This window comes from Bombyx mori, chromosome 12 (genome assembly GCF_030269925.1).
Source record: "Bombyx mori chromosome 12, ASM3026992v2".
NCBI classification, from domain to species: domain Eukaryota; kingdom Metazoa; phylum Arthropoda; class Insecta; order Lepidoptera; family Bombycidae; genus Bombyx; species Bombyx mori.
This window is the reverse complement of record NC_085118.1, coordinates 11493877-11517093: the sequence shown is the minus strand read 5'-3', so window position 1 is coordinate 11517093 and position 23217 is coordinate 11493877. Positions and strand designations below refer to the sequence as shown.

General features: G+C 34.1%; 2 protein-coding genes across 4 annotated transcripts in view; one reads left to right on the top strand and one right to left on the bottom strand.

Moving 5' to 3' along the window:
* Psf (PTB-associated splicing factor) overlaps window positions 1-19997 on the top strand; it is a 25997-nt gene extending 6000 nt beyond the window's left edge. The window contains exons 10-14 of one of the 2 annotated variants that reach the window (XR_001140193.4): window positions 811-876; window positions 17952-17995; window positions 18437-18488; window positions 18997-19060; window positions 19585-19997. Coding sequence is in view for 1 of the 2 variants with exons in the window: in NM_001043943.2 (NP_001037408.2) it covers window positions 811-876; window positions 4502-4624 (189 nt within the window). In the remaining variant the exon portion in view is untranslated. 2 annotated transcript variants of the gene reach the window in all.
* Window positions 19990-23217, bottom strand: LOC101736553 (pancreatic lipase-related protein 2). Of its 2 annotated transcripts, none has more exons than XM_012696771.4 (5): window positions 23205-23217; window positions 21412-21589; window positions 20893-21290; window positions 20619-20822; window positions 19990-20319 (listed from the first exon to the last, which is right to left on the bottom strand). In XM_012696771.4, exons 2-5 carry the CDS (start codon window positions 21579-21581, stop codon window positions 20102-20104), a joined length of 990 nt encoding a protein of 329 aa, XP_012552225.1. In that variant the 5' UTR covers window positions 21582-21589; window positions 23205-23217; the 3' UTR covers window positions 19990-20101. The 2 variants fall into 2 exon arrangements, with proteins under 2 accessions (XP_012552225.1, XP_021208619.1); XM_021352944.3 differs by lacking the exon at window positions 23205-23217 and adding an exon at window positions 22393-22550.

The following is a 23217-nucleotide window of genomic DNA, read 5'->3' as shown; positions in this document are numbered from 1 at the left end:
AAACAAGGAGTCTTATGTATGTGTGTTAAATTCATGGTAGTGTGTGTAATGTTTTTTTATTGTTTTCATGTATTATTAATGCATAATTTTTAAAAAATATTAGGTTTCTGCACTCCTACTCTATATTCTCTATAAGTGTGGGAACTTTCACAATCCGTCCGCGCGATTTTCGTAAAAAAGGGTACAAAGTTTTTGCTTCACGTATTAATATATAGATAATACGTGTTCAGGAATATATATTTAATTCAGATAGTCCCAAGTACATATCATAATATAACTAAAATAATGTAAATATGTTATGTTTTACAATTCGTGAAAATTTTAAATGGTTCAGTTAAAACTATAGTTGTCATAAGTAGAGCAGGAATATTTGAGTCGACTATTATCAAAGGCGGCAATCTGACTTTTGGACAATGATTGGTAAATCAGAAAAACGAATTATTGACTTTGTATTCCATTGGCAGTCACAAAACTCTTCGGAACGACATCTTAGATAAATAACAGGTTAACTATTAACCTTTATTTAATGCAGGTTTTGAACCGTATTCTTTGAAGGAGACGATTATATTCAAATAAATCTGTATTGACATATCAATAATTTTTTTTTGTCCAAATGTACAGATTGCCGCCTTTGATAATAGACGACTCATTTATAACTTATTACTCTTTACGTACCGTTGAGGCGCGGCGTGTTCATTCAGCCATTTATGTATTTATTTAATTAGCGACAGTCCCGTTTAATGAAGCTCAAATTCGTTAGTGATTAGTAAAATATCAAACATTTAATAATTTTGTAATTTGTTTTATCAGGCCCAGAGATTGAACTCTATGCTGGATCGTCAAGAACAAGGAATGTTTGATCAACAGCAGCCAATGGTAAGTGCACTTTTATTTAAAGTATGAGCTGCAGAAGATTAATTTGAAGTTACTTCTGCCTCTCCGATGTTCTCATTCTGGTGATCCATTATACCACAATTTCAAATATGGTAGCCTATCATACTTAAATCAGGCAAACAGTCCATGGAAAACTAAAGTATGAATGTTTCTATTATTCTGTAGGATACCATTTTTCCTTTTTATTTACAGGTATACTTATTACATTTGAATCGTAATAATGAAAGTCATATAATAAATGTAAATCATGACTAGATGTTAGTCAAAGAATATTCATTGGAGAATATAGACCAGTGACAGGTCTACACATTGTTGTTGACTATATGATTTACCTACATTTGGGACAGATGCGTGACTCATTGGTTTTCTTTCGAAGACTTATTTCACGTACCTATTTGTTCTTCATAGTAGTAAAATGTATTTTTTTGTGATATGCCACAGGCCTATAGCCAAATATTTGAATTAAAATCCGACTGCAATAAAAAAAAAACCACATGAAAGCGCAAATCCTACACAATTGAAAAAAATTGTCACTCACGTAGATGTTACAAGGAAACTGTACTAAGTTTAGTACACTGTAGAAACTCGTAACATAAGTTACTTTAATTAATCTAATCATTAAATTGCAAGTAGGAAGTATTTTGTGTTTCATAGATAAAATTATGTTCAGGTGTGTAATCGATACACTATTCAATTACAAAAGGTGAAAATGGTTAAATAATATTGAAATTATACAATCCTTGTATATCGACCGAGCGTTATGCACAGACTACGGTAAAAAGATCTGCTACTAAGGTCATTATTTTTCAAAGATTTAAATACATTCTTATATGTTAAGGATGCACCAACAAGAGGAGTTCATTTCAGTCCGATGATGCAAAATGATCTTTAGTATGTTCTGAGATCAATGATTTTGGTTTGGAATGATACCACCATGAAGTAGCCTCGTAAATGTGCTCTGATCAAATGGAGTACAATGAAGAAAACAATTGCTATCGTCTCAAACTTTCAAATACTTATTATTGGTGATCATTAATTTGCGACAAAGAAGAGTCCAGAAACTCTGTTAAAATTATCATACAAAAAAAACTATTTATACATAAGTAAGTAGATCGACTAAGTCGAATCTACTTTTTGTAGAAATCCCAATAGTTGTGTTGCGGTTTTTCAAGTTGTAGATTATCCAAGTTAAGAGAAGCACTTTAGACAAGGGGAGCTGCGAGTTCAATTTAGTTTAAACGATATTATTTTAGCAATAATCTGATAATCTGCATTTTTCAACCCAGGTACATAATGTAAGTAAAAAAAAATTAGCACTATTTATGTACTTGATACACAATTACTTCAAAGACCGAGTAACATGAAATATCCGAAACGCACGTTTTTGACCCAAAACTCGCATACTTATGAAGACGTGAGCGGCTTGCTCATCTAATTAAAATACACTACATTTTGTAACAATTTGACATACCTACTTATAAGGATTTATTTTTGAATTCGTTCTTCGATTCAGTTCTACCAACCGTTACAAACTAAAAATATTCTAATATTAACTCAAAATTTTAATGGAACAAAAATGCTTTAATCTACTTATTACTATAGATGAGCAGAATTTGTTTTCCATCTGGTAATTTGCCCTTTTAGGTCATAGGTGAATGCCTCCACCTACCATGAGAAATGAGACGGTCCTAATATAATTGTGGCTCCCCCGCCTTTATAACATATCATTTACATCATGTATGCGGTGCTTCACACGCACTTTATTATTTTTATTACGATGAACGACATGAGTTAGGAAACGCTAAGGTATATCTGTAATAAATGTGGATTCGCTGGTTTATATTATTATTATGGTATATTTTACGCACCAACAGATCCGTATATCGGCTAGTAATTTATGGAAAAAATCGGGAAGATGCCCTGTTTTATTCTCTACATTACAGATTGAACACTAATGAAACCGCGGGGAATTTTTTGCATTTTTAACATTTCTTGAAAGCTACATTTTTCAGTGTTCAGCGTTGTATGAAATGCGAACGAAAATGGTTAGTTTTAACACCGACCATAAACGACCGCTGTGTAAATATGGGTCCATTTTCCTTGATCTATCCGTTAAATCAGTCAATTTTATCTATAGTTAATAGACTGGTGATGATTCGGATGTTTATTGTTCATTGATTGATCGGTACAAAACAGCATATGTATTAAAATACAAGGTGTGTCGAAACGGTTCTTGAAAATGAAAACAAGTGCTAGTGATTCCTGAAACGATATCTTAAAAAAACTCTTTATTATAAACCTATATTTTTACTAACGCTTTTTGCACTACACATATGTAATATAATTATTAAAATTCAGCCGACCCGGGGTTGACACAAGACTGTTCATGAGGGCCGTTGGTCAGCTGTCGACATTTTTGATTAAATATGAATATGAATATTAAATATGAACTTTTAAAAAGATGACTATGTATGCTATCCAGCAAATGTAGCTTATGGTGAAGTACAGCACCGTTTCTATTTCGACTTCATATTAAGCGGATTCGTTTGTCCAAATCGAGCTGCATATTTGCTGCTAGGAAAACTTCAAATAATAATGAGATGATTGTATAGATACGTCGAACATTATATCTATAACGAACAGCTATAGAATAGAAAAAATGAACATAATAATTTGTGTCTTGATACTAGATGATTATTATATTATAAAATATTATCTTCATAACGATCAACAGATTGTAAAGTGGTAAAAGAGGGGGTATAAGGAAGGCGGCGAGCTCCATAGCATTAGATACTACTGTTCTATTTCTGCTGCGCGAGCTCCCGCTGAGAGGAAACACCCAGCTTTACGTTGACATTCACGCGATAGTGTGCACGAATTTGTTTCAAGATATTTGTGCTGCTTCTGATTACTACCTTACGTCTACATTACGTTTTACTACCCTTACAGTAGGTGTAGTTAATTACGGTGATCATCTTGTGTTCGCAAGAAAATCAGGGTAGTCTTGATAGTTCTCGGCATGATAATGAAAATCGCAGTCTAGAATTGTTATTATAAAATATTAACAAATTAAGGTTTTTACACTGCACGCAAATGTTCGTCAGCTGCCTTCGATGTACCATACTGGTTCACAAATTATAAATCTTTCATTTATAAAACCGGGTTTCGGTGACGCCTGATCTATCCATTGACAGTGAAAATTATTAATCTACGTATTTAATTAAGTTCATGTCACACGTTAACAAAATGTACATCCATATTACCCATAACATATGGATGCTAACCACACAAATTATGTGAATACAATATCGTATACGTTTCATTGATTTGGCAGGAAAAGTATGTAATGAATTTATTTTATCTATTGAAACATCACAAAGCTCCGACTTGCAATATTAATGAATACTTCGGTTAAACTATTTTAAAACTGCGAAAAGAAGTGTGCTGAAATATTGCCCACTATAAAAAAATTATAAATCTACTTTACCCATTGAAATACCGACTGCAACTGGCGGCTGTATTTATGCAACGGTGCTAAATTTAATCTCATGTAAATAAACTTTTTTGAAATGAAAACTATTGGAAAGTATTATGATTGCTCGTTTAGGATGGAGGCTACAGAGACCAGTACGACATGCAGTGCGGGAGTTATGACGACATGCCGCCAGGCCGCGGTTGGGATGGACCTCGCCCATTGGATGATTACCCTAATAAACGTCGTCGTTTCTAAACAAACATAAATACATCACACATTGCGATGACAAAAAGCGCACGTCTTCCAATCAGTGCGCATATTACTTTTGTATCAAGTCTTTTGTTAGTTCAAATAAGGGTGTGTGTGAGAGAGAGAGTTTTAATATTTGGACGCAAGATAAGGTAGAATAAAATTTTCGCAATTTTCTCGATTTTTAGTTTGTAGGGATTCACTAAATAAGTCTTAGCCGTGAATAAGTTAGCTTAACGTTTAGTGAAATTACAAACCATGCCTACAATAATTGGTTTATGTAAAAGAAAACAAACTTTGTATTGAAATAGTTATAAGTAATTTAAACGTTTATTGCGAAGTACCTTTATTTGTCTAACTACAGGCTTGAATATTCTAAATCAAATTGTATTTTAGCCCCTTTTTCATATTTATAAGGAAATTGACACACGTAGTACTGCAATGTATAGGGATTTTAGTTCGCATTTAGTCTGCATTGGATCATGAATGCTTGAACAATTTAGTACATAGATATTTAGAACTTATAATTTACGTAATCTAAACTGATGTCTATACAATTTGGGATGTGCAGTACATTTATACATTTACTGCTATAGTAGTATCTTTTAAAATAGACTTATCAGAATTCCGTGCTTATTTTTTAAAGTGCGATTCTTTCAGTGTTAATAATCTCTTTATATCAAATACAGCAAACTTGCTGTTTGAAAGGAGATAATGAAATAATTCTTATTAGCGTATGTCTTTTAAAAAATAAGAGTTAAAATAATTTGATATTTAGTGTCCATTTTTATTGATTAAAATTAAGATTATAGCGCGAGATATGAGTGTTTATTAAATTGAGATTTAACTTTTATGGTTTGAACCGGTATATATATATTGTGGAGAACCCACACTTAAATATTGTGCTCTAATAAATAAATTAGTCGGGTAAACAGCGAAGAATTGTTATTTTGAACCTATTTCTTATATTATAACTTTCTTACTTAAAATTAAAAACTAATACAGCCCAGAATATTGAATTTTAGTCTATCAACGATCTCTTACGCTCTAAATTTTAGAAGATAATCGACATTGAGTGTTACCTAAGTATACTCCAAATTAAATATGCTAGGCAATTTTATTAGACACTATAATTGCAAACTTTAAAGTAATCTGTTTATTTAATCAACCCGATAAATAATACGAAAATGTTAAACAATATGAACAAACATTTAACGGTTTTTGAGACACTTTTTAGCAGAGATCACATGTAAACAATGTAAACGCTTTTGTACCTTGTTCATTCAATTTTTCTGCAAATGTTGACAAACCTTTGACCCCTATTCATTCAGTTAGTCAATTCTTCAAATATCGACAACGACAAATAGGTAAGTTTCCATGGTGAGTGCACGTAGTACCTTTTTTGGTACAGACGATGCTATATGTTAAGAGTTGCACGATCCATTAATAGGGAAGGAACCAAAGCCCATTAAATTACCAATGATGGACAATATTAAAATAAAACAGAAACAAATATGTACACGGATTCTGATTTATGAGATCCGGTCAACGATTATAGTTCATCAACATCAGTTATCCTTCACTTTTTTTATTGCTTCGACGAATGGACGAGCTCTGGGCCTCGAATCTCGGTTTTTTTAATTTTTTTATTGCTTAGATGGATGGACGAGCTCACAGCCCACCCGGTGTTAAGTGGTTACTGGAGCCCATAGACATCTACAACGTAAATGCGCCACCCACCTCGAGATATAAGTTCTAAGGTCTCAGTATAGTTACAACGGCTACCCCCACCCTTCGAACCGAAACGCATTACTGCTTCAGGGCGGAAATAGGCGGGGTGGTGGTACCTACCCGTGCGGACTCACAAGAGGTCCTACCACCAGGGATTACGCAAATAAATTATAATTTTTGCGGGTTTGATTTTTATTACACGATGTTATTCCTTCACCGTGGAAGTCAATCGTGAACATTTATTATGTACATATTTCATTAGAAAAAATGGTACTTGCTTGCGGGATTCGATCTGCTGGACGTTTTATCATTGAGGCCACGGCGACTGTCGATTGCCTCATCTTGATGCTGGAGCTTAAATCTCCATTGCATTTAAATAACTGCTATCCTATCCCTCAAACCGGAACGCAAGGTTACTTCGCGGTAGAAATAGGCTGAATGGTGTTGGTACCTGCATATGGTTTGTCTAAAGGAAAAGCGTACTCATGGGAAGTAACAAAGCATAAAAGTAAGTAAGTATAAAACTGAAAATTTGCTGTAATTAATAGGCTCGCACATCCTTCACTGTCGTCGGCTTGAAACTTAGTTGTTCTTGACACTTCCAGCAAAGTTTCAAGCATAATCTAAATACCAGCAGCTGACGCAGTCTTTATTTCGAATATTTATTCAAAATAAAGCATTTGCGTATTCCATATGTGCCCATAATTATGATTGTTGTTTAAGTGTACATTTTAATAAACCTAAATTTAAATAAAATCAGTTATCACATCGCATTATTTTGAACTAAATTATTTTACGGTAATTTTTTCTATATTATTAATAATTAACCATTAGATGATATTTAATAGTAATTCAAACATCATATGAAATTATTTTACTGTTATTAATTATGAATTGTAAAATGACGCCGTGGCACACTGACGTCTTTCTGAACTACACGCCAATAAAGAGACGAGAAATCACAATAAAACATATATGAGAAAACATATCAGTCTACCTAACAATATATGGAGTTGGGCTCCTGCGAAATAATTATTATAAACAGGTATATTGTATATATGTACGTATACTCCTTTGGCTTAAATAATTTTTATGATCACAATTTCAAGATGTAGGAGTTGAAACTACAGCTGCAAGATGTGAATAGAAAACTACTCAAAACACGTAATGATTGTTCAGGCCAAAATCGTGTCAAAAAAAGTAGGATTGACGTGATTAAAAAAAAGTGGAAATAAAACATTTTTGATAAAACGAATGTCGCAGCAGGATTTTATTTGAATGAAATCACGAATGAAGAGTTAACGACAACAAGAGTAAAGGTACGGCGTGAGAATCAGTCCCATAGTTAAAAATTCTATGAGTTGGATTATTGAAAAATGAACCTTACAAGATAAAGACTTAATAATGATTCTAAATTCACATTGTAGATCTTTCACCTAAAAGAGGAAGGCCAGAAATATATGGCTATATTAATTTGTATCATACGCCACCACTCGACCGTATAAAGGAAGAAAGATGATTTCTTCATTCATCTTCTTCATTCATCAAGACTAATAAAATTCTAAATTAAAGTATCGGGTAGTGTAAATATATTTTTTAATTTATACAAATACATTACATTGAAGATGTCGACAGAAGGAACATGACTTGGACCACTTTCGTAATTATGGGTACATACATATTTGAGTTGCTTACATCGCGGGTTTCATTTAGTCTGTATTCACTAGTGTGAATGAAATAAATAAAAAAAACGAGTCTGGTCGGCAGCCCTGTCAACTGAAAATGCTAAATAAAATAAATACACAATTGAAATTTAATCAAAGAGCCATTTTCTTAACGTATGCTTTGCTTTAGTAAGACATTATTACGGAAATAATTATATAACAATTAAATACCGAAACAGTTCGCTGAAAAGCCGTAGCCGAGAAATCGGTGCCGCATGCGGCTCGCGAACCCGGCTTGCCGACCATTAGACTGCGAGACAGAGATACAATCGATATAAAATAGTATATCCGAAAATTCAACAACCTATTAACACTAGTACATAAGCAATGAAAGAAAAAACTAGTACATGAATGAGCAATATACCTAGTTTTTGCAATATATTTTCATTTATCATAATACATGCATTTAATTATTGGGCTAATTTTACTAATTTGGCTAATTGTGACTGGCGATATCTGCCAAGAAGCAGTTATCTATTCAGGCTTGAAAATACTTTCTCTTGCTGTAAATTTGATCGTATTTTTAATCCTCAGCAAATATTCATAAAAGTAGAAAATATTTCAGTTTATTTCTTTGTTTCCTTTTATTTTTATTGTTATAGATAAGCAAATGTCCTCACTACCGACGTCGTGTTAGTAGGAGCTTAGGAGCTCAGGAGCCCATAGACACAACAACCTGAACCCTGCTACACATTTTAACTGAGGTCGAAGTCTAGGTATATGAGGAACAGGACATATTTTTCAATTACTACGCAATATACCCGAAGCTGTTCGCAACTTCATGCCTGTGAGGGGAAATTCGGGACCATAACAGACGATTCAACTTTAGAATGATAATAAATTCCATCCTGATTTCAGTAACGACGACTGGCTTCTGTTGACGGGTTAAAATGTTACTGATGCATTTAATATGATAATGTTTAAATTCATTCATTTACACAAAATTTTATATTGGATTATCGTTTCGATTTAATTTACATTTGTTATATTTTTTTCGTTTGTTGTCCGGTTATATTCTATTGTAATAACGATTGTCTTAACGATTGTGGATTTAACTTTTACAAGCCAGCACTGAAGGCTTCGTCAAACAGAACGCGTAATTAGCGCGCGTCAGAGCGCTAAACAGACGGCGCGCTATGACGCCGAGATGTCTTGTACTACTATGGTAACATACCGTCAAACAGAGCCCCAGCGTTATAAGTACACAACACTCTGTCGTGGCGTTAGGACGCTTTGACGTCAGGCGTTGTAATTTTTTACAAATTTTATTTTAGCGTCCGTGTGAATGTGTATTAAAATACTGGATAATGCCCGAAAAATTGATAGAAATTGTTAGAAAATACCCATGTTTACACAATGCCACATCGGAATCACTCTATCTCTTAATACTTTTTATTTTTCACACTGCTATCGAAAGGCACTATGATTTGGCGAATGCGTTGCGTCAAGGAGCGTTAGACTCATCTAGTCAATTGGTGTGACATGAAAAGAGCGCGACGTTAAAACGCGGCGCTAAGTACGCGTTCTGTTTGACGAAGCGTTTAGTCGTCGAAGAAATTCATTTATAAGTTATGTATGCTTTTACTTGAAAACAATTGGTCACGGGATCTGAATCGCAGCATGGCTAATTATTTAAGTTAAGGTTACCGCGGAACCCTTGTACTCTGACCGGGTTCTGAACCCGGGTGGAGATCGGACATCGGATGAAAGAGTGCAAGGTGGAGTCGTTTGACGCGGTAGGGCCCTAAAAATATTCTTGGGCCGGCGGTCTGCTCTCAACATCTGGAGACCGTCAAGTCCCACATACCGCGCGTGCATCCTAGGCGCAGATACCTCGTAAGGGGTTCGGGTAGAACTCGAAAAAACAAATTACTCTGTGTTTTCCCTATAGGGCTACGGATGTTTCAAATGTTACGTTATCGAAAGTAAAAGGATAGCAATTATATACATCCGTGTCAAAATGAATAAGCTAGCTACCTACATTGACATCTGTTGCTTTGTAATTATAATTGTGAAACCATAAAATAGGTTCCATGATGTGCTTTTAAGTGAAAGCAGGTCTGCGAAAAGATAGCGAGATGTTCCGACTTTGCAAAGTTCCTTTACTTTAGCGGATATATTCCAATTTACTGAGATTTTCGACTGTATCAACACTTTTCTACTGTTTGTGGAGAAAAGGACAACCTTTTTCTTTAAATTTGCAATCTTCCTCAAAACCATGAACGCCCTTGGATCAAGAGCGATCGACATGTCTCTGAAAATCCCGGAGATATCCACGCCCGGTCACCTCCAAGTGCACACTACGACACCGGTACTGCAAATAACCAGTCATTATTTTTTCCTTTATTATTAAATAAAATTGAAATTCCATGAAGCTATCCAGGAAAGTTAACAAAATGACTGGTTCAAAGATGTAAGTTTAAGGTAAGACATGTGTACGTATGTACATATTTTTTAGCAATTTGTGAATCGATAACAGCTGGTTTATCGTCGGGGCTGCGAACTATTCGTTGCTCGGTACTGATTTTCAGTATCGTGACAATTTATTAATATTATGTGATAAAATCTCAACACTAAAAACAATTTGACTCTACTTTTTTGAAACATCGGTTTTAAATGCTTACCAAATACTAGATTGGTGTTTAATTTATTGATCTTGTTGTTGATGTTCTTGATGATATCGAGGAACGTCAACATTAAGCAGAGACAATACTTTAAACTTGAAAGGCATTCCAAAAGCTGGGAGCCTATCCTAATGCGTGGTTACCCCAAATCATATCACAGTATACTTGGGTTGTGGGATGGTTATGGTCGATTTTTAAACATTACGATGCTTCAAGCGACCCTGATTAAAATGATATCATCACGGGACGGCATGATATACTTGAAAATGTTGCCAGTGGAATTTGCTCTGCTAGAGAAAATTCACTGTTAAGGTTTAAAAAAATATAATCCAGCAGGTACGGTTTCATATCATTTGTATCATACATACATCTACTGTCATTAAAAATACACAATTTGCCAAATTTCATGACTATCAAAATTATTCCAAGTGGATTACAATAATAATAGATTGAAAGATTTCATTACTTTCATGAAAAGTTACATACTCCATCAAGTAAAGCTAATTAGAAAGCACATAGATTTCAAAATTATTTTACTTTGTCATGAATCGTTAATCCTTGATTAATATGGTGCCGTTTCTATGTAGTATACAATTCTGATTAAATAGTTTATGCATGGTCAAATATCCAAACTGCTTCTATTCCACTGTTTTTATACAATATATTTAAAGGTCCGTTGGAGAAATACGTTAAAATTTTACAGAATAGGTTGTTTACAGTAAGTATTATTGTGTTATAAAGATGGACCTGGTTTAAAAAAAAAAAGAATTGGTGAATTTAACTTCAAATTCAATCGATCCAGTACTACATTTTTTGAAATATTTTCTAAGTAAAATATTCTTTATTATATAATATACTCTATGTTTCGTTATTAATTGAACAGTTCTATTTCAGAGTACATTGAGTTGGTAACGCATGAATGTTGGGTTATATAGGTACAAAGCAGTATAAGAAAATATTCAATTTAGTTGGCTCGCATAGTTCCTTCGAAAAATCGTGATACACGGGGTATTTTTTCAATATGAATTAGTTCTGTGCTTGCTTTTTGATCTAATTTTCAAAGATCTAATGATATATAATATAATAAATTCATTTTTGTCAACACCAGTTTCAAATTTGCTTAATTAAAACCTTTGCTTTTTTTTCCTTCCTAACCTGAAAGTCGTGAGAGCCGTGAGAGCCGTGAGGCTATGTCAGCGTAACCGGGCGAGTAGGTGAGCTCACGGGGCTCAAACCTGAAGTTGCTAACACGAACCCTAGCAAGAGCGTGCTTCGCAGAATCTACCACTGGACCAGAAACGCGACCCACTGAGAAGATCCGTCTAGAAACTCAGTGGGCTAAGCCTTTGCTACTGTGCATCATTTCGGGTTTATTTATGTAATTTATTTATTGTAGTTATTTAACACTACACGCTCAATTGAAAATTCACTCCCGTGTAAAATTATAAATTTATATGTTTTGTAATGGTGGCCATGGTGGCCCATTGTTAAAATTATTCTGAACTAAATCAAATTTATTTAATAATAAATTTCTACATTGTTGCATGAAGACCAATAGTAGTAGAATTTAGGTGTGAGTGCGTATGGCGAGTTGAGGGGATCCAGACAGCGTAAATCAACGATATGTTTACATCTGGGTATAAACTAGTGTTCGCCCAATGATCCAAATTGGACTGTAATCATTGACATTGTAAGATTTAGATGTATGTATTACTTATTCTTTTATTGTCATTGACAAATTCAAAACAGAACTGACCATTAAAAAAACTGAACGCTGAAGTTCGTCAATAGCTACATAACCAAAAAAATATGATAGGTTCACAAACGGATGAGAAAATGGTACTTAGCTATTTTGTCGTTACCTATCTAAATATTAGTAAAAGAAATAAATTGTCTTCGATTGGAGCGTGAAAATGAAATATATCTTCTTTTTTTCAGTTAATTTTCAGAAGAGAAATAACTTCGGCGTTATGTTCATTAAAACAGCGAGCGTGAAATGTAAATTTAATGTAACTATACTAATCCCAAATATTTTAGATCTCACTTTAAGAATATTTATTTTAAAAAAAGAATGTGAAGTTTAATATACTGTAAATTCAGAGCAAAATTCAGCGGAAATGAATTCCGACAAATTTATGAACAGATTAGAAGAAAAAAATCGCTTTTCGACCTCAACCTTTTTCCAGAACAGACCGTGAATGGGATTGTAAATAATTACATTACATTTCGTATTTCCCCGTTTCCTGTAAAACTGGGTCAATTTAAATGTGTCATAAAGAATTCATTTAAGAGAGATCAGCTTGATTTACTTAACTTCAAAAGTTGCAGGAGCTATAAAATATAAAACATAAAGATTCTTAATATTGTAAAGTTTTATTTTATTAAAAAAGTAGGCATATTGTAGCTATCAATAATTATTACATAGTATTTTAAAATTTTGCTTTAGTATTGTTTTGTCCAAGGAGGAAAATGGGAAATACGTTCATAAGATTAGTTAAAAGCAGCGCGATTTTCTAACTAACACCCTAAAACTGTTTCAAAGTGAAAACAAAATATACCTACTGGTATCGTTAGATCACAATATGCACTTATATTCTCACTAATACACTATCAACCTTCATTGATACTAAATTTCATTTACATATCTTGGAAATCACTACACTCCTCACTTTCCTACACCTTTCCTGTATTATATGATGTATTTATCTGTTTTAATCATAGAGTATTTACATAGTTCCGTATTTATATAATCCAAAACACCTTTTGATTCATTTTCATCAACAGGCCATTTTAATTTTAACAGGATATTGTCATCGTTGCTGAAATACTTTAAAAGACGTCTACTCATGACACCAGAAGATTTAAGTTATATAGATATTATCTCTATTTCCGATTGGATTGCGTTTGGATGAATCATCTACGGTTTTAAGTCTGCCGCTGGGTTGTATATAATTCATCGATCTATCGCTGTAGCTTGCTTAGTCGGCATCAAAAATGCAGAGTCTTGATTATCGGAATAGCTTATTCATGGCGATTTAAATAGACATGATTTGATAGAAGCCACTGACCGCACTTATAATTATTGTAACTTGGGTACTACTGTGCTATAAATAATCAATAATCATCTACAGACGTTTGAAATGTAAAATATTAGCAATGGTCTAAAACGTTCGATCCTATAAATGATCGATTATAGAATGCATTTAAAACAATAGTAATGAAAAAGACTCTCCGAAGGCTGAAAGAATTGTTCATTTAATATTTTAATGAATACATTTCAATTGGCTATTTTTAAGGGTTGTTAAATGTGTCTTCTTAGATTTTTCTTGTTTTAATAATTGCTGTTGGTATATATCGTGTGAAAAATTTACTTTGGTGTGCCCAACGTAATGTCTACCATTCGTACCAATTAACTATGCACCTCGCATTGACCACGTCAATTTTTTTGTAATAACTGCAAAAAAAGTAAGCTGAAAAAGGGAGAGTAAAAGAAAACATACAAGGTATTACAATTTAATTTTCCAAAAAAGTACCTTAAGTTTACTGGAGTTCTGAATTTGTTTATCTGCGTTCTCTATTTCTCATGTTTTATATACAAGCTAACGTAAATATTGATCGACCTTTTTCACTACTTCAGTACAGTAAAAGTTTCTTATTCGCAGAGTATATGTTCCGTAAACAGGTCGCGAATACAGAAACCGTGAATATGGAAAAGCGCGTTTACGAATGATATTCGGTGGGATACCTACAATATGTAATTAAATAGGTAATCAACCATATCTGCCGCTTTTATCAGAGTAGTTGTAAGTTTTTTGTATGAGTTGCGGTTCTGAGAAAAACAAATAGTGATTGATCTCTTAATAATTAATTGTTCTTACCGACGCCGCGACGCAATACTGAACGGAAGCGGTACCTAAGACGGAGTTGCGAGGAGGCATCACGTTCCCGCCAGGTGCAAGGTTCCTTATTGCAGGTTGCTTTGTCCAGTCACGTTTTACCATACGTAAACCTCTTTTTTTTGTAACCTAAGTAAACAAATTCGTATGAAAATTTTCGCCACTGTCGTAATATTTTCGAAACGTTTTGGGTCTGTCACAATTTCTTGGACTTTTCACTATTTGGAAATTCTATTTTGGTTTCATTTCAGATTGGTATTTGTAAAACGGTATGGATTGAAAAAAAAGTCTTGTCTTCTAAAAACATGTTGTCTCTGTGATAGAATAAGATAGGGTTTGTTAGGATTTTTGTGTCGAACGTTCTTCTGATTATAAACTCCCAACCTTAATAAGACCCAGGATCATGAATTTAGACATAAAAAGAAGAATCTCAAAGCGGTTATTTGAAGAAACTTGGTGTCGGGCATCACAGCGTTAAAACGAGCCCTGCTTGTTGTCGTCGAACGGCTGTTTTCGTAATTTATCTGAATTTCTGCGGCTTGTTCAGGAGTGGTAAGTTGTTCAAAACGACGTTTTCTTGATATTATTTAGTATTTTACTGACTGAAACTTTATTAATTTAAGATTAAGTTTTATACACATTTCTTATTACCAAATAATAAAGAAATGTTCTTAAATCCTACCGAATCAAACGAAAATACATTATGACGTGCCCACGTCCTTACGGATCCATCAGATCCAATAACCTTTGCATTAGATGCCTTCAGCTCTAATACTAGGGGCAGGCTTAGGGACCCCGGTAACCGTACTCGTCGAACTCGACAAAGAGGTCGACGTGCAACCTAACCCATGCATCAGCCCGCTGAGTTTCTCGCCGGATCTTCTCAGCGGGTCGCGATTCCGATCCGGTAGTAGATTCATTCGCGAAACAATTGCTCTTGAGTTGTTAGGTCTCCTTCGGAGGCGCTCGGGCAGTTGTTAGCAAATCCCACCCCTCTTGGCTGAGCCTTTGCTCGCCCACCTGTCCTGGTGAAACTGGAAAGGCCTTCGGGCCACCAGTAAACTTTCAATCATAAAAAAAAAATGTTCGTTGATACGGCTGTTTGAAATAGCGATACAATTGTTAACAAAAATCATAAGCTGTGCAATAAATCGTGAATAATTAAAATACCTGCCCAAAAAATTGGTTCAGAACAGCGAAATCTGCACAAGAATCTTAACAAGAAGTCTTCTATACCACATTTCAAACCAAATATCGACAACGTGAGAGTTTATAATATACAGATTTAAATTAGAGTAAGTTTGGCTGGGACCGTAATCTGGTTGCTTTAAGTTTATTGATTCATTTTATTGTATTAATTTACTCTCATCAGCATCCTTAACAATAACCATATTATCATGAGAATTCAAATGAAGGCGATAAAGCGGCATTCAAATAGTCTGCGAGGGCTTGTTTTTTTTTTAAACAACATTGCTTGTTTTTTTTTTGGCGTGATATATAAATAAGTTTAATTTGTCTTACAGATTTCGTTGCTGTCTACTGCCAGCCGAGACAATTTTAAGTGATTTCCTGAAATCATAGACATCAGAAAGTCGATAATGAGGTGGAAGTCTAAATAGTAGAACGGCTGTCCTACCATTTAGACCTGAATAAATGAATCATACGAAGTAGCAATAGATAGGGTTATTTAACTCATTCGTATGGCTGACCATCGCGATCCCTGCAGAACTATCTGGGGACAGCTTAGAGGCGCATTTATTGACGGGAGGATACTGCAATTGCGGATAGCTTAGAATGTAATAAAAGTATACACAGACAAGAATTTTTATTGCTTTTGTAGGCACACGAACATACGGCCCATTTGATGATGAGTAGCTACTGTCGCTCATAGACATCAGCAATACCAGATAGAGACAGCCGCTGTCTCCATCCAAGCCGTTGACACTTTGCAGGATCATCGTTATCTATTCAAACTGGGCACAACCTGCAATGTGGGCTAGATTTCGCTAGACCACGAGCGACTTATTGAATATCTACAGTTCGTGTTCGACGTGAAATGTGTTTTTTATGAATAAAAGTTTATAAACCTTCTGTAATGTAATGTTTTACAAAAAGGGGGTTGCGATTGTGATGTATTAAAATGGACTATTGATATTCTATATGCGTAGAAAACTTTTTATTTTTTATTTCTTAGATGGGTGGACGAGCTCACAGCCCACCTGGTGTTAAGTGGTTATAAGTGGTTACTGGAGCCCATAGACATCCACAACGTAAATGCGCCACCCACCTTGAGATATAAGTTCTAAGGTCTCAAGTATAGTTACAACGGCTGCCCCACCCTTCAAACCGAAACGCATTACTGCTTCACGGCAGAAATAGGCAGAGTGGTGGTACCCACCCGCGCAGACTCACAAGAGGTCCTACCACCAGTAATTACGCAAATTATAATTTTGCGGGTTTCATTTTTATTACACGATGTTATTCCTTCACCGTGGAAGTCAGTCGTGAACATTTGTTGAGTACGTATTTGATTAGAAAAATTGGTACCCGCCTGAGATTTGAACACCGGTGCATCGCTCAACAAATGCATCGGCCGTCATATCCGTTACGCCACGACGACTTTAAACTTCAACTAAAAAACTTCATTTAAACTTAATTTACATAGCATAGACGTTATCGGTCGTATCAGTTCAACAATATTTTTATAAATTCGCTGAATGGAAATAACATATATTCATTTAAAAAAAGTTACGATATTACGTAAATTGTATCGCTATTTCACAATTTAGATTTTTTTCAGAAATGTTATGGAACCTTAAGACCACCTAACCTAAAATTTTGGTATAATAAACTGACAATAAATTAAGCCTGAACTTTTACAACAGACGAAATACTAAATTGCAAGAACTTCGCTAATCCTTGCTACAATTTGACGTTGTGGCTAAAAAAACTGTCTTACACTTTGTTTATAACATTTGCTATAAAGTTAAAATAGTTATTGCACTGAATGTACAATAAAGTTAAAAAACATTTCACACTTACTTGAAAATTATAAGATTTAAATTAGCAAATAGATATTTGCACTATCGTGTCTAAGTTATATAAATAACAAACGAAATTCAGTATTGAATTTCTCTCTTGATGAACATTATCTTTGTGGTTTGCATTTATTTGATGCAGTCCATAATTTTATTATATTCCATGGGCGCTTACGAAAACAGTTTCTATAGAACCTGAAAGATTTTTAGTTATGTGACTTTAACATTGTTTTTGGAAGTTGAATGAATATTATATTATAGGGAAGAACCAAATATTGAAATTTTAATGATTTGTTAAAATATTTTTATTATGTTTTCAGGTTTCAGTTTACAGTTAGCTAGTGGATCCTAGATTTCTTGTCAGGTAAATATCAACATTAATTTATCTATACCTACTGCATAACTAAGACGGATCTTGATGTATGGATGAAGGGATTTTAAGAAGCGACATACATAATTAAATGTAAAAGCAATACAAAATTCTGTATTCGGTGCAAATCAGAAAATTAAGTGGAGTATCTTATAATTAGGTGAGAGGCTGGTTAAATTATATTCACAGCAAAATACGAGACTGAACATCTGATGGATTCTCACACTATCATTTCACGTCTTATTCAGTCAAGCTCATTAATGCTGCCCTTACCCTACCTCATTAACTTTCTCAGTTTATCGGTTGACCAGTATTTAAAATGACTAGTTTTTGCATATTTTATTCATAACATTTTGCAAGATACATCTTCTCAAATTGTTTAATAAAAAACAATTTGAAATAACTGTTTTAATAGTCTTTTTTTTTTCGTTTCAGTGGTTTTTGGATTTGGCATTGATTAAGAAAAAAAGTGATTGATCTCGTAAAGGTAAATATATAGTTTTTACAAATTTAAATGCTAGTTAGCATCATTAATTAAAACGAATGAACATAGAGTATGTTTTTTTAAATTCAATTAATAGCGAACCATTAATTATAAATTATTACAAGATTCGTGAATTTATGTAATTACTGACGGTAGGGCGCTGTCCTCCAGTATTAATTTAAGCTCGAGTTCAAAGATACGTAAACGTTATAATAAATATTTGCTTTACGAATATATTTAAATATAGCATCTTATCTTCTTAGTCGATGAAAACTTAAAATTCGAAACTCAAAACGTTCGAAATAGTAAAAAATACATAGTTTAATGAATAATATCATGATAACAAATTTTTGTTTTTAATATACTTTCGGTAAAAGTGTAACGGAAAATTTATCTATTTTCTTTCTTGTCATACGGATACACAGTGAGCAATCTTTGATTAATCGATGCCTTTCTAAATTAAACTACTGGTTAACTAAACACCAATATAACCAGACAAATGATTTTGCAGTATGCAGTGTTTCCGATGTCGGCGGACTAGCTTCAGATGGTGTCGTTAAAACTTGAAAAAATGTGTAAGTAAACGTAACAATCGATAGATTTTCAAAATTATTTTTGTCTACGATCTCTGTTTATAGCTTTATGTTGAGTTTGTGGCCAACTTTGTGTTAAGTGACTGCCGGAGCCTGTGGATAGCGCGACGTGAATGCCTCCTCCCATGATACGAGTTTGGAGTCTAAATTTACGTGATTGATTTTTGTTACACTAGAACCCCTTTCATTGTGAAAGTTGTTTATGAATGTTTGGGTACCGATATATTGGTATTTACTTTAAAAAATGGTTCAATATGCACTCGAGTATGGTTCTAGTGCACATCGGGTGTCTTAATTAATCATTGGCCATGGACGCATTTGAGACAAAACTTTCAAAAAGAAAAGCTTATTCAAGATTGCTACTGTGATGATTCTTATTTTTTGTCTTCTTTTCCCGACTGATTCATAATGAAGCATATAATAATTATATCTGAGTAAATTTAGAAAAATAAATTGAAGATAGTAAAATTTTCACAATTATTAATTAGTATTATTTCTTATTTCAGGTAAAAATTTTAGTGACCTAAACAAAATTGGCCTTAAAATATTGTTTATTAATATATAATATTTCACTGTACTCATAGACGTAGTTTTGTATTATATAAAAGACTGGTAAATTCAAAATGTTAGTTAGTGTCATAAAAAAATAGTTTCAAGTTCATATTAATTACAGTTTATCTACTTAGTCTTGTACATGTTTCTGCGAACTTACTTCGTGATAAATTGTCTTGTTCATGTTATCTTTGCAGGATAAGTAATACTTATTACCATAACGGTATGTAGTGCTAGTGAATTTTAAAACTGTTCAGCAAATTTAAGAGGACTGTATTTGTTGTTTAGGGTATTTCTTGTAGGAAAAATGTAAAATATTTTTGTTAATTTGTTTTATAATAAAATAAATGTATACGATATTTTAGTATTCAATCGTTTTATTTTACTTTTAAGAAATTTTAGCTACAACTTCTTTGCAGAGAACGTTATTTGCACTTCTGTTACAAAACCGCTCGGCTAAATCCGTTAAATTTATTTTTCTGCTTTGGCATAAGGTTTTTCATCGTTTGTGTATAGATAGAAGTCGCCGTGACGGGCGGCAGACGCGTCGTGACCCATCAACGTGGGATCCTCTTTGCATTCTCCTTTTTCATAATTTCTCCAACTGTCACACGGGTACGCATTGAAGGAAATTTTAGAAGTTATAGATTCGCCATAGAATTCTGTTGATCTGCCGTGACTGCAACCTTCTGTGGTCAATCAGAAATATTTAGGTGCCACATGATTTAACATTTTTTTAAACTGGAAGGTTATTGATATGCTTACTAATATTTGAGTGGTTACCGAGCCCAAAGAAATCACAACGACAATGTCGGTAACTTCCGGCGTGAGGTCGAGTAGTCGAATCTTGTAATAAAACTAATCGTGTATTAGAATTATCCGTGCAGGCACAATATGCATGGAAATCAAGCTCATCAAAGACTTATGGTTTCGCCAGATGTCTCCTTGACGAAAGCTATCAAATGTCTAATGATATGATGAAACTCACCTATAATAGGTTGTATACCATCGCATCCAGGTTGCTTAGGTCTACCGTCGTTGGGATAAAAGTCGGCGTGACCATGACTCCTCCTGTAGCCGTAAATACCACCGCAGGTGTGTATGATGTCCACGAAATCAGCATCACTCTTTTCCAAGCGAAAATCAGGGCCCAGTTGTGGTATTTCGAAAAGTGGTAGGGCTGGGTCTAAACCTATGCTTAAAACGATAGATTATGGATTAAGTTTCACAGTAAAGAGAGAGTTGGTAAATAAACTTCATACCAGTGATGCGACTGATGTTTCCTTCGTGAAACATTCCTGCATACCCCATGACGTGAGCACCTAAACTATGACCTATGAGGTGGATGCTTTTGCTGTCGACTCGATACGAATTACGAAGAGCCTGCAATAACTTCGCTATTTGTTTGCCAACGTATCTTGTACTGAAAGCAGGCCAAGGATATATTTTGTTCCGAGATATCTCTCTCCAATCTACCGCTATCACGTTGAAGTCGTCCCTTTTTAGTAGTGAGTTTTTGATGTATTGAAGCCATTCCGAGTCACTACTAGATAGCCAGCCGTGCGTTAAAAGTGTCAATGATTTAGTGGCATCGAAATATTCGCTTCTGATTTGTTCATTATTTTCGGGAAGCAGAAGTAATTCTGAGACGTTGTTCCGTCTGTAAAAATTGGAATTTCAATTTGAAGGATGTGTGACAAAATATGAAAGCCAAGCGCTCTTGTATTATAGGTATTTAATCCATTTAGCGTTAATTTAGTAATCTGGAAGTAAGTAGGTACCTTGTGTACAGATGAAAGTATACCTTTCCGAACAGTAGACCTCTACTATCGACTGGCATTACAGAGAAATTTAATGTGTGTGTGTTACCATTGTCATCTAGAAACATTATCCACTCCTCACCATATTCTGGACCGTATTCGTTTTCATAAGGAAGAGCGTTGGCTATCATAATTGACGCTACAAAAAAATGGATATTAATTCATTTTAGTGATTTTGTATTCTACATTATAGAAATTTGTTTTTGAAAAGAAAACGTGTCTGCTGTCGTACGCCGATCCCATCGACTTATGTAGATCGATCCTCAGCCTAATTTTTATTTACTATGTAATAAGATCATTTATCTAAATGACAACCGTAGAAATGTTTTAGATTAGAAAATAAATTAATCAGAGGCTGGTGGGGCAATGTACCGGTATCACTGACCTACTTATATTAAAAGTGCATTACCCTCATTAGTCCCGAATTAAATCCAAACAAATTGTGTATTTCCCCCCTGTTCTTCTTGTCATTGAAGTAGCTCCCAATTGATAGATTTTATAATTAATATCCTTTTTAAAACAACTGTTTCCTATTAGGTAGGTATATGTAGGCGCCAAATTCGAGCAGGCGTTCAACTGATGTCACAAGGCAACGTGTATTCGATCCTTTGCTCAATTTATGTAGGATATAAATAAGCAGATATTTAGGGCTGGCATTTTTCATGTGGCCCCAGGGCGGCACTGAAGGTAATCCCGGTTCTGAGAAAATGTGAACCTGGCCTAGTTTCCCTATTTAATCTAACCTTTGACAGTTCAGCAGGCAGGAGGAACCTCTATTAAATTCCAAAGTAATAGTTAAAATCGATAAACTAAGCATCGTATTAATGAAAATATACCATATTAAAAAAACTGTCCACCTTGTTCAATGTGTTCTAGTAATTTTGATTAAAGATTGAAAATGTTTTCAAAATTCTCTGCTTTTAAATATGTTAATATATTTACCTAAAAAAGTAAAGGCTTTGATAAGTTTGAGACGTCTTGATGTACACATGTTGTCGAGTCAACTGCAGTAAAATAGTGTATGAAAGAACCAATTATCATTTCCATATTGCACGATTCTTAATTATCGTAGGTAATAATTAGCTGTCTTTGTCAAAAATGAAATTTCAGTAGGCAGTTGCTTCCTTTTAAAACGTATAACTATTGGATCTCGAAACTATTAGGGAAAATTTTCAATTAAATATTCTTAAAATTTTATCTATTCATTTGTTAAATTTTCTAGGATTTCTTAAAAAGCTTTCAAACTAGCTCGAGTGTTATGGTAAGTTATATTGTGATTTGTAAAGCTTTACTAAATGAGGTATGAGGTAAAAAAATTATGTTACTGTTTTTGTTTAGTGTAAAATTAGTTTCATTACAGTTTATCATGTCATTAGTGCCATTGAGAGCCAATCTTAGATGGCACTGCCTGAATAACATGCGCTTTGTCACCCTAAGAATATTCATGTTCAGAATAAGATAGTAGGCATCCGCGCCATCTCGTTACTTTTCGTCGACAGTTACTTTTCGAAGTATACCTACTGCTGTGTTGTTGCACCCCATCAAGAGACAAAGGGTTACGGCTATTAGTTTTAATAATTTGTGTGACAGACTGAAGGCTTTATAGTCCATTGGAATGTTACAGTTTAAGGACCGAATAGTTCGAAAAGTTATATAAACATATTTGTAGGCAAAACAATCTGCTACAAATTATGACTTTACAATTTTTTTGTAAGACGCATAGTTTCCGAGATATTGCGAAAAAGGGTTTTCACCTCTTTTTCCAAG

What these genes read in the sequence shown, in the direction of transcription:
- LOC101736553 (XM_021352944.3), bottom strand. Translation starts at nt 22,441, where the DNA reads ATGTGTACATCAAGACGTCTCAAACTTATCAAAGCCTTTACTTTTTTA. An exon ending in AAACATCAGTCGCATCACTG is followed by an intron (nt 20,823 to 20,892) that starts GTATGAAGTTTA and finishes TTTTAAGCATAG; the next exon opens with GTTTAGACCCAGCCCTACCA. An exon ending in TGGTATACAACCTATTATAG is followed by an intron (nt 20,320 to 20,618) that starts GTGAGTTTCATC and finishes GATTGACCACAG; the next exon opens with AAGGTTGCAGTCACGGCAGA.